Raw genomic sequence first — 12046 nt, 5'->3', positions numbered from 1 at the left:
AAGTTCTTGCCACTGAAGTTTTTGTTAAATATTTCAAGAACAAAAACGGATGTGATTTTATCAGCAGAAATGACATTAGGGAAACAGCATTAACATTTGCTTTGCCACTGCACCCTAAGGACTATGAAATCTTTCCATCCGACTTGTAGCTGAAACCTTCCAGAAGTGTTATTGCTCCCATTAGAATGTGAACTCCTTAAAAGCAGAGACTGTCTTGCCCATGTTTTGTATATAATAGACACTTAATAAATGCTTCATTCATTCATTCAATTAGCCATTCATTCAGATACCTTCAGGTAGCTGAAAAGATTCGCCCCTAGAAAAAGAATTAGACTTGTCTTGCTTGGCGCCATAGAGTAGAAGTAGGATCAGGGAGAAAAAGATGAAAAGAAGCCAATAAGGCAAATCTTTCTAACAATTAAAACCATACTAAAATGTAACGGATGGTCTTGGGAAGTAGTGAATTCACATTCACTGGAGATCTGTAGGTTAAGGCTGGGTAGCTAACATTTATATAGCAGCATAATTGCATTAATAATAAAAATAATAATAGTTAACATATAGAATTTTTAGGCTTACAAAATTTGAATGTGTATTGTCCCATTTGTTCCTTACAACAGTCCTATGAGGTAGGTGCTTTTATTATAATCCCCATTTTACAAATAAGGAAACTGAAGCTGAGAGTTTAACTTGCCCAAGGTTACACAGCCGTTAAATTTCTGAGGTAAGATTCAAACCAAGTCTTTTTTATTTCAAGTCTAGTATTCTGTTCACTGTGCCTACTATAGATGTCAGGTATATATTCTTGTTCAGGTTCCATTGGACTAGATGACCTCTAAAGTTATTTTTCAACCCTGATATTCTATAGGTCTCTAGTTCTTTCTTAGTTACTCGTTAAAAAGATTGTAGGAACTGTGATATAGATATAGATATAGATATATACACACACATATATACATATATATTTTTTATTTATATTTTATATATTTATATATATATATTTCAGGGGGAATCAAGGTACTTTCCTGATGCTTATTCTCAGGGTCCCTAAATTCAATTTATCAAGTACAGAGCACCTACTGGTTCTCAGTTGTCTTCTGGGCTGGGAGGTAATGAATCATAGAATCTCGGAATCCTAACAGCATATAATATCCCTGACAAGTGGCTGTCCAACCTCCCCTTGAAGACCTCCAGTAAGAGGGAACTCACTACCTCACAAGGCAGCCTCTTCTGCTTTTAATTATTGAGAAGATTTTCCATACATGTGGATGAAAATACCTATCTACAACTTCCAGTATTGCTCCAAGATCTGCTCTCCTCCAGGCCCAAGCAAATCAAGTCTAGTACCTCTTCCAAATGATATCCTCTCAGCTATTTATAGATAGGCCCTAAGCCTTCTCTTCACAATGCTAAATGTCCCCAGTTTTTTTTTTTTCCCCAACTAATCCTCGTATGGCAAGATCCACCATCTTCTTACCATCCTAGTCTTTCCCTACTGGGCTTGCTCTGTTTTGTCAATAACTGTTCTCAAATGGGATGCCTAGAAATGAACACCAGAAACTGTATGAGAAGGAAGGAGAAGGCGGAGTTCCTGCCCTCAGGGATCTTATAGAATAATTGGAGGAGCACAACAGTCATGCTTGTGTAATAGCTAAAACGACAAAATGTGCAAAAGAGAGGGAGAATTCTGCACATACTTGGCATGCTTTTTATTTACTTATTGAGTACCTAATTCTCCCACAGACTGAGACAGAAATAAAAAAGCAAAGAATTCTAAATTGGCTAGCCAGGCTTTGGTCCCTGATACACAGCCCTGGAAGGAATGTGTCTATTCAGCACAAGAAGCAGAGGGAAGGAACTCTAGCCACTGCGGGCACCGCCACTACCTTTATCAGCCTCCTTTAGCAGAAAGCCACAACCCTCATGATCACCACAAGTTAACCGGCCTGAATCCTAGCGGGCTAAGGGGAATGGGGGATGGAGGATGGCAGAGGAGGAAGGAGGGTAGGCATCACTTAATGGGCTTGACTGACGTTATTTTGTTTAGCTTTCATAAAAAATGTGGGTGAGACAGCATGGTATAGTTGGTAGAGAACTGGCCCATAAACTCAGGGTTCAAGTCTTGCTTCTAACACATAGTGATTGGGTGACCATAGACAAGACACTTGCTCTCTCAGAGCTCTAGGTGGGTCTCTCAGACCATAAGCAGCTTAGGGTGCGCTGACCTAAACTGGTAGAGGAAATTTTCTCCCTATACAGATGAAATCTCAGGTCCTATAGTTTTAAAAATAATATGAACTTCCAATTTGTATGGACTGATGCTGAGTGAAGTGAGCAGAACCAGGAGAACCTTATACACAGCAACAGCCGCATTGTACAATAACTAACTTCGATAGACTTAGCTCTTCTCAGTAATGCAAGGATCTAAGACATCTCCAAAAGTCTCATGATGGAAAATGTTATCCACATCCAGAGAAAGAACTATGGAATTTGAATGCAGATCGAAGCATACTATTTGCTCTTTTTTTTCCTTCTGTTTTATTTTGTTTTGTTTCTTCTTTCTTGTGGTTCCTCCTATTGGTTCTAATTCTTCTTTACAGCATGACTAATGTGAAAATATGTTTAATAGGAATGTATATGTAAAGCCTATATCAGATTGCATGCCACCTTGAAGAAGGAGATGGGGAGGGAGGGGGAGAAAATTTAAAACTCAAAAGCTTATGGAATGTGTGACCCTGGGCAAGTCACTTAACCCCAATTGCCTTGCCAAAAAAAAAAAATCTTATGGAAGTGATGATTGAAAACTAAAAATAAATTTAAAGTCTTTTTAAAAAAGAAAGCAGGAACAATTTTAAAAAATATGAATTTCCTTCTTCTTGATTTTTCTTTGTTCATGATAGATGAGGAAAAGGAAGGAAGAAAGATTGGATGGAAAATCTGTCCAATCAACAAGCATTTATTGAGCGCTTACTGTATGTCCAACCTATGGGGAAGACAAGAGAAACCTCATGACCTATTCACAAGGAGCTTATATAGACTGAAGGTGGAAGGGTACCTGATACTTCATTAATGAAAACAGATTTTTTTTTCAAAGCATGCCCGTTGTTTCAGCTGATTGTCACAAATGCTTTTGTAAGGCAGGCAAAGTTCAGAAATCCCAGGATCTAGAACTGGAAGGGACCCAATAGGTCATCTAGTCCAAATCCCTTATTTTATAGATGGGCAAACAGAACCACAGAGAAATGACTCCACTGATCCAGAGTCAGACACAGGTGGGAAGTAGCAAACCTGGAATTTGATCCCAGTCCTTCCAAACTCATATAGCTAGCCCTCTTTCCATAGGCCCATACTGCATGTGTATTATAATGCTAATTTTATAGGGGAGAAAACTGAGGGTCAAGGGGAGGAAATGATTCTTCATGGCTACCCAACTTGTTCCTGGCAAAGCCAGCATTAAAACTCTTATCTCCTGATGCCCATTCCAGGACTCTGTATCTCACCCTGCTCTTGCTCAGTAGACCAAAGGGTCAGCCTAGAATGTGTGAATAAGTCCCAAGAGGCTTCTCTGAGGCACTGGGAAAGGAGCACAGAGGACCTCAGTCACTCAAGGGAAGAAGAATGAGGACCTCTGTCAAAGAATCCTAAGAAATCAGTCAGAAAGTAATAGATTCTAGGCCAGGGGCGGGGAACCTGTGGCCTCAAGGCCACATGTGGCCCTCTAGGTCCTCAAGTGAGGCCTTTTGGGGAAAAGGAGAGAGGGTGACAGACATTTCTAAGAGCAGGACAGCTAATGGCCTTCTCCCCTCTTACTGATGAGTTTTGAGGTGGGGCCGAAGGGAGGGAATATGACATCTTTACATCACTGGAAGAGACCTAAGCAGGGATCTGCCAGTAAATGTTCAACAACAGGGCCCACTCCCCCCAAAAAAAGTACACACGTCATACTTTTTAGTTTAATCAGTATTATTAACATTTCCTCCAACACTTTCCTAAGCCTAGATAATCACAAAACAATAAATCAAGCCTGGATTTGTAGCATTTTTGATTTCCAAAGTGAAAATGCCATATTGAAAATTTAACAATTTCTCTGGAGCCGGTATGATCTTGCTCTAGCACACCCACCCCTCTAAGCCACAAGGACCTTTTCGTCATTTTTTAAAAAAGACTACAGGGAAAGATAAGCCTTCATTCCATTTGGGTAACAGCTTTAGCCTTTCATTTGTCAGGGTTTTTGTAAGGACTTTCTACTTCACAGCCTTTCCACTGCATTCTAGGCCCATTCCCTCTTGGGCCGCTCCCCCTACCAGATTTCCCCTTTAGGGTTACTGAAACTAGAAGAAAAGCAGTGAAATGTGGAACAGTAGATTAAAAATGCTTTTAATTCCAGTCAGAGGAATTGGATTTGAATCCTGAATCTTTTGTTTACTCCCTATGTGGCCTAGGCAAGTTAGCTAACCTCTCTGGTCCTCAGTTTCCTCATCTGTAAAATTAAAGGGTTGGATTGAGCAATGGGGTATGGTGGAAAGAGCAGTGACTCTGGAGTCCAAAGATCTGGGTTCAGATCCCACCTCTGGTGCTTACTTGTTCACCCCACCCCCACCCCAGGCCTCAGTTTTCTCATATGTAAAATGAGGGAGATAGACCAGATGGTCTCTATAAACCCTTTCAGGTCAAATGCTACACTCTTAAAAAGACATCTAATGTCATTCACCACAACAGATAGATCTGTTCTAGGGTTGGCTATTAGCTAGCTGAATGACCTTAGGACACTCACGTTCCCCTCTCTAATAGGCCTAGCCAAGAAACTGGCAACCAGATGACCATGACCTCTGCCCAGATTATATTCTGGATAGGCTCACCATCCGTGAAAGCTACAGTTGCAGAGATGGTGATATCTGGTTCTTGAGAGAGAGAGAGGCACTATTTGCTAAGAAAAACCAGACTGTGAATAAACCTGCATTTTCCTTTAAAAAGAAAAATTTTTAAAGACAATAAGCACCAGGAGATAAAAGATATAATTAGCCGATGAAAGCTCCCAAGTACAGGCAGCTGGTATTAATGTTTGCAGGGCTCCCTGAGCATGGGATGAAAGGTGCTACAGACTTATAAGTAGGAGCGGCTTGGGCTTAGGGGGATGAGGGTGGAGGTTGTTTGCAGATTGTGAGAAAGGAGACCAAGGCAGTAGTTAAGCTCTGAGAAAACAAAGGCAGCTAGGTTAGTGTCCAGAGCTGCTGAAGGTGGCTTTGCCCCAGTGCATTCTGGGCCACTGGGGTCACAGGGCTGTAGGAAGGGCTCTCTGAGGCCTCAGTCCTCATCCGTATTGCTGCCAGCTCTCTTGAGATTCGATAATATCAGTCCAGGGCACCCAGTTTTGAGCAGTAGCAGCTGCTTCCCCCGCAGCTACAAGACAGGTTTAAATATTTTATTCTCCTAAAACGTTGGCATGTAAATATTTCAGTGTAGGAAAGAAAGGGAGCTGTTTGAGGATAGAGGAGAACTCTTGATGAGGGGGTGTTCTTAAAGAGACTGGGTGGAGCTGCTGGGCCCAGTATTGGTCCTGGCACTGAGGATGTATAATTTGGAGGGGGTGTGGGGTGGGAGTTTAGGGTGACCCAGCCAGACTGTGTCTAGTCACAGCCTTCCCACTGTCTGACCCGGGGCAAGTCATCCCCTGCCTCCACTCTGGGCCTCTGCACTGATTTCCCCATCTGGTAAATGACATGTTATACTAAATAATTTCTAAAGTCTTCTTCTCAGCTCTAGCATTCTATGTAACTCACAAGTTTGTTGAGAGAAATGAGCTTTGTAAACTTTAAAGCATCAGAGTAATGAGAGCTATAGAATTCACCGTTGTTACGCCCTAAACTCAAGGATTCTATGTTCTGTGCTCCAAGGGATATTCCAGCTCTGATATTCTGCATTCTTTGTTCTAAGGGCTTTTCCAGCTTTGTCATTCCACATTCCAAGGGCCATTCCAGCTCTGATATTCTCTGTTCTGTGTTTTAAAGTCTCTTCCAAAGCTGGCATTCTAAGTCTTATGTTCCAAGAATATCTGTGATTCTATCATCTAAGGGCCCTCCTAACCTGACATTCTGTGCTCTAGGTTCTGAGGTAGCTTGGTGGCTCAACAGAGCTGTTGTGAGGATAAATGAGATAACATTTATAAAGCAGTCTGGAAACCTTGAAGAGTTATATAAATGCTACATCTTATTATTATTATCATTATGAGTTCTCCTAGCTCCTGTTTTATGTTGCAAGGGTTACTCTAGCTTCTTCAATTTGTATTTTTGTGTTCTGAGAGTCTTCCTACCTCTGACATACCTCACCAGGCTAGGATGACCCTGAAGCATCTTAACTACATAACTGTTTCTTATGTTCCAAAAAGACTGGCTTCTTTCTGACAGTGGGTGATGGCACTGTCCTCAGACAGCCCCCTGCTGGCAAGTAGCTGCTTATGCCCTGGGTTCCTTTTATTCTGTGATTGCAGTGTGAGCTGGGGGGGGAGGGGCAGGGAGCAGAAAGGCATCATGTTTGCCATAGTTTTATCTGTCTATATCAGTTGGGGGCGGTGATGAGGAGCAAAACTCTCTCCCTAAAAGTGATATATATTATGCAGATATCACATCTGCAGCCTAGCTAGGGAAGGGATGGAAGGTCAGGGGGTAGGGAGTAGGGGATAGGGCAGAGACTGGCTCCTTGAAAGATGCTGCTTCAATTGGACCAGTCATCTCTGCTATCAATTTAGGAGATTAGGCAGAGCCCTGATTGAACACCATGAGCCAATCTAATTACCCTGGCCTGGCCATCACTTCAATCCCTCTCGTCCAACAGAGGCTGTTTGCAATAATGAAGGCAATGAGATAAACCAAATGCGTAAATTCATTAAAACGATTAAGTGCAATTGATTTGGCTTTTCCCAGAAAGGCAAGACAGTCAGCTAATGTATCACCACATGAGTGGTTCAGGACCCATGCCCCCAGGTCCCAGACACCTGGGTACTGACTGGCTTCCAATATGCCCACCAGCCTTGTAAGCACCCTGACCTAGGTAAGTGGGGAATACAAATCCCTCCCATCAGGGCCTAATTTAAATCCATTATCCAAAGAAAATACTTCTTTCCCTCTTTAATTGGAGGTAAAAAAGAGAAGAGGAATGCTGCTTTGCCATAGTTTTTCTCCTACAGTCTTTTACCACTATATCTGTGGAGCCATAGGGAAATTACCCCACCTCCTTGGCCTAAATTTCCTCATCTGTAAAATAATTTGGACTAGATAAATTTCTAAGGTCTTTTCCAGCTCTAATCATAGGACCATAGGATCACAGCTCCAAAACTGGGGTGGGGGGGACTTCAGAAACTGAGCCCCTCATTTTACAGATGGAAGACTCAGGCCTTCATCACATCTGACCTGAACTGTTGTAACAGTCTCCTAATTATTTTCCTGGCCTCTAGACTCTTCCTTCTCTAACCCATCATTTCATTTTTTTTAATTAATTTTTTTTTAGGCAGTTGGGGTTAGGTGACTTGCCCAGGGTCACACAGTTAAGAAGTGCCAAGTGTTTGGTCTGAGGCCAGATTTGAACTCAGGTCCTCCTGACTCCAGAGCCGGTGTTCTCTCCACTGTGCCATCTAGCAGCCCCACCCATCTTTTCAAATAGCTGCTCAACTAATCTTCCTAATGCATAGGTCTGACCATCACTCCTCTACTCAACACTACCCATCCCATGCCTCTAAGATAACATATAAACTCCTCAGCCCAGCATTTAAGGCTCTGCAATCTAGCTCCAACCTACCTTTCCTAACTTTATTTTTTACATTACTTCCTTTCACACCCTCTAAATTCTAGTAAAATTGGCCTGGCTCTTTCCTGATCTTGTCCTGCCCTCCTGCTTCTCTGTTATTTGCACAGACTGTCCCCCATACATGAATCCTACAACTTCTTTTCCTTCAAAGCCTAGCTTAGGTGCCATCTTCTTCAGGACATCTTCCCTTAGCCTTCCAGATGAAAGTGACCTCTCCCTTCTCATGTTCCATATGGCACATTGTCTAGACCCTTCCTTTTATCCTAACTACATTCTACTTTGTGTCATAATTATTTGTGATTTATTTATTATTATTATTTATTACAGATCATATTTATTATAGATTTATGCATCTTATCACCCCATCAGACTCACAGCTCCTTAAGGGCAGCAATTACCTTGCTTTTCACCCTCATATCCTCAATGCTGAGCGCAGTACCTTGTATAAATAGGTATTTAATAGATGTTCACTAGAACTGAAGATTCAGCTCCTTGCACCTCCTGCATCCTTCTCATACCACTAAGATAGATGCATGTCAATCTTTCCTTTTCTTGATCTGTCCCATCAGTGTAAAAAGCATATATTTTTGACAATTATGATTCATACTGTCTTGTTTTCTGATTGTTGCAGGTATATTAATGCTTGAAATGTGGTATCTGCCATCTTAGGTTTGCCTTCTGGTTCTTTAAAAACCATGCAGCCTTTCTGTCCTGGGAAGGAAGATGGTGCATTTCCCTGTGCTTGAGACAATATCACATAATGCAAAGGACAGTAGAGTGAGAGTAAGGAGAGTTGTTTTCCAGCCTTAGAGCTGGAGTTTCTACAGTGGAATGACTCTGGACATTTTATTTTACCTCTCTAGAGCTCATTTTCCTTATTTGAAAAGGAATACTATCTACTCTGTCAACAAGTATTAGGTAATGATTGTCATCATCATCATTAACATTGTCATCATCATTATCATTGTCATTATCATCATCATCAACATCATGGTCACCAGCTGGGCAGTAGGTACATAGTAAATGTTTGTTACAATAAATTGGTTAAATGCCCTCAGAGTACAACTCAAGCTCCTGGTAGAATGGCCCACAATGTATAGAATAGGAAGGTGTAAGGGCAGAAAGGAGGGAAGGAAGATACTTGCCTGATATCATAGCCATACATGTCTTTCTCTGGGCGACCATGGATGATCCAGTGAGCCAGCTCCTTTCCACAGCCACCTCCCAGCATCATTCCTGAGCAAAACGAAAGTAGTGTGCTTATATTGTCTTTCTCATCTTTCTCAGCACCTTTTACTCCATTCAACCTACTTCATCTCTAGGCTACCTTCCTTGACTTCCCCTGCTCATATCTCCAGGATAGTTTATAGTGTCCTGTCCCCAAATTAGGAAGCTTCCCAACCCCAAACCATATCTCCCCCGGGGAACCTTCCTTGATTAGGAACTTTGCCTTGCACAGATATACCATCTTTTACAGAAAAGGGGATAAGTTAAGGGAAATGAGGGAGAAATATCTGTCCATCTATATTTCTAGGATCATAGATTTAGAGGTGGAAAGGACTTAGTCTAACTTCCTTATTTTACAGAGGAGGAAATGGAGGTATGAAGAGATTAAGGGACGTGCCACCCAGCTGCTTCAGAAGGCCTTCTAGCTTGGTAAGACCTATGATAGCCTATGAGATCTTTGAAAGAGTGAGGCATCAAAATAGGACTTCGGTAGCTTGGAAAGTGGAGATGAAAAATGGGGGCAGCAATATCTGCTTCCCAGAGATGTTGGAGAGGGGAGCATTGCAGTAATTTATGCATTATTATAACAAGGATCTGATGCCTTTACCTGCACTGTTGAAGCCACAGCCAAGGAAGAATCCCCGGAGCTCAGGAGCCTCCCCCATCAGGGGCTTATGGTCAGCTGTGAAGGATTCTGTAAGATAGGAGAGAACTGAGTCTTCCCCAAGGTGAACCAACATACATGCAGGGCAGAAGAGACCAAGCAGCCCAGCTGCACTCCAGCCAGACAGAATTAAGATCCCTTGATCCCCCATCCTAACCTGTTTTCTGGCTGAGGATATTGAAATCACTTTATCTGAGGCCAGATTTGAACTCAAGAAGATGAGTCTTCCTGACTCCAGGCAAAGCACTCTGTCCACTGTGCCACCTAGCTGCTCTAACTCATTTCTCTGGGCAGCTTTAATTGTTAAGAAGCTTGTCCTTATGTCAAGCCTCAATTTTCCTCTTCAAAGCTTCTACCCATAGTGCCTGGTTCTTCCCTTTATCGCCAAGCAGAATAACAGCAGCAGCAACAGTTAGCATTCATGTAGCATTTTAAGTTCTACTTTACAAATATTATCTCATTTGATCCTCACAACAGCCCTGTGAGGTATTGCTATAATTATCCCCATTTTATAGATGAGGAAATTGAAGGTAAGTGATTTGTGTAGGGCCCCACGGATCGTAACACATAGTCTTTGATCCAGCCACACTGGCCTCCTGGCTGTTCCATGAACAAGACCTTCCTTCTCTTAGCTCTGGGCATTTTCTCTGGGTGTCTCCCAAACCTGGAATGTCCTCCCTCCTGCATTCTGACTGCTGACCTCCCTGGCTTCCTTTCAGTTCTAAATAAATTCTTACCTTCTGCAGGAAACATTTCCCAAACCCTCTTAATTCCAGTGCTTTTTCCTCTCTTTTAATTATTTCCTATTTATCTTGCACATAGCTTGCTTCGTACAAATTTGTTGGTATGTTGTCTCCCCCTTAGATTGTAAGCTCCTTGAAGGCAGGGACTGTCTTTTACCTCTCTTAGCACAGTGCCTGGCACGTAAATATTTACTGAATGAATGAAAAGGTAGGATTTGAACTCAGGTCTTCCTGACTTCAGATATAGCCCTCTATCTACTTCACCTCACTGCCAGACAAATCCATCTTTCACATAGCAACCCTTCAAATACTTAATAACATCTATCTTATTTCCCCCTAAGTCTTCTCTTCTGTCCCAATTCTCAGCTGATTCTCAAATGGTTAGAACATGGGTTCCTTTACCATCCGAGTTTCCTCCCTCTGGGTGCTCACCAGCTTAGCAATCTCTTCCAACTATGTGGTGTCTACCACTGAAAAGAGGCAATCTGAACAGTGCAGAGCACAGGGGGACAATCACCCTCCTTATTCCTGGAGGCCATACCTCTCTTAATTCAGCCTCAGATTGCATTAGCATTTTATGGCCGCCATGTTAAACCATTGACTCCTAATAAGCTTGCTGTCCAGTAAAAACCACAAGTCTTTTTCACACAGACTGCCCCTTCAAATTCCATGTTCTCTATTTCACTGTTTTCTGCTCCCTGTTTTCTTCCAGCTCTGAGTTCTAGAGTTGAACGCATCATGTTCTATGGTCCCTGCCAGTTCTATGTTCTACAATCCTAGAATCATCAATCTACAGTCCTACAAATCCTACAATCTACAATCCTAGACTCAGATGATTATGATATTTGTGCATCTAAGAATGTGCTCCTCTGAAGGAATCCAGCTTCCCTATTATCTCCTGGGGGCCAAAAGGATACTTGGCAATGTTTGTCTTTCCTGGCATAGAAAGACAATTATTTCCAAAAGAGGCCATCAACCAAAGTTGAAAAATCAAAAATAAAATTTCCTTTCCTCCCTCCATGCTGTCTCCCACCCTGATTAAAAACAGGGTTCCACAATGCAAGGTGAGACTCCCACCTAATTAAATTTTTTTCAGTTATGGGTTATTCTTTCCACCTAAAGTATTATTTTAAACACTTTTTTTTTCACTCCCAAACCCACACAAGCCCAGGGAGGTTGCCGGGCTAAATTAGTCATTTTTCCCCTCTGATATTCCACAAGTTCAAGCTGGTATTTCACGTGTGTGTTTCTCTTAATCTGTCTACTGGGGAAGTGTGTCCTGAATTTCAGATAAATACTTCTTTATTAGCCTAATGGATTAAAGCTGAAAAACAGCCTGGAGCTTTGGTATCTATTTATTCTCCAGTCTTGTGGCCAGGGCTGCCAATTGAGAATACTCAGTCCCTGGCAGAGGAAGGGGCATTGGGAAAATATACTCCAGTCTGAAGCAAGAGACCTGGGGGCCTAGTTCTAACCCTGGCACTACTAAGCTGGTGCAACCTCTAGGAAGTTTCTCTATGGGCCTTGGTTTTACCCTTCTATGAAATGGAGATAATAATACCTTCCCTCAGAGTTACTGGCATTAACAAATAAAATCACAGAAGTGGAAAGC

General features: G+C 42.1%; 1 protein-coding gene across 4 annotated transcripts in view; it reads right to left on the bottom strand.

Annotated features, from left to right (window-relative positions):
* Nucleotides 1-12046, bottom strand: part of SARDH (sarcosine dehydrogenase) — a 145215-nt gene that overhangs the window by 99979 nt on the left and 33190 nt on the right. For all 4 annotated transcript variants that reach the window (XM_020981941.2, XM_020981945.2, XM_020981946.2 and 1 more), the window contains exons 9-10: nt 9635-9721; nt 8946-9036 (exon numbers count right to left, since the gene is read on the bottom strand). In XM_020981941.2, coding sequence (XP_020837600.1) covers nt 8946-9036; nt 9635-9721 — 178 coding nt within the window. The remainder of the gene's footprint in view (nt 1-8945; nt 9037-9634; nt 9722-12046) is intronic.

Source organism: Phascolarctos cinereus, unplaced genomic scaffold, assembly GCF_003287225.1.
Source record: "Phascolarctos cinereus isolate Bilbo 61053 unplaced genomic scaffold, phaCin_HiC Scaffold_2;HRSCAF=192, whole genome shotgun sequence".
Classification (NCBI taxonomy): domain Eukaryota; kingdom Metazoa; phylum Chordata; class Mammalia; order Diprotodontia; family Phascolarctidae; genus Phascolarctos; species Phascolarctos cinereus.
This window is presented reverse-complemented; position numbering and strand designations above follow the sequence as displayed.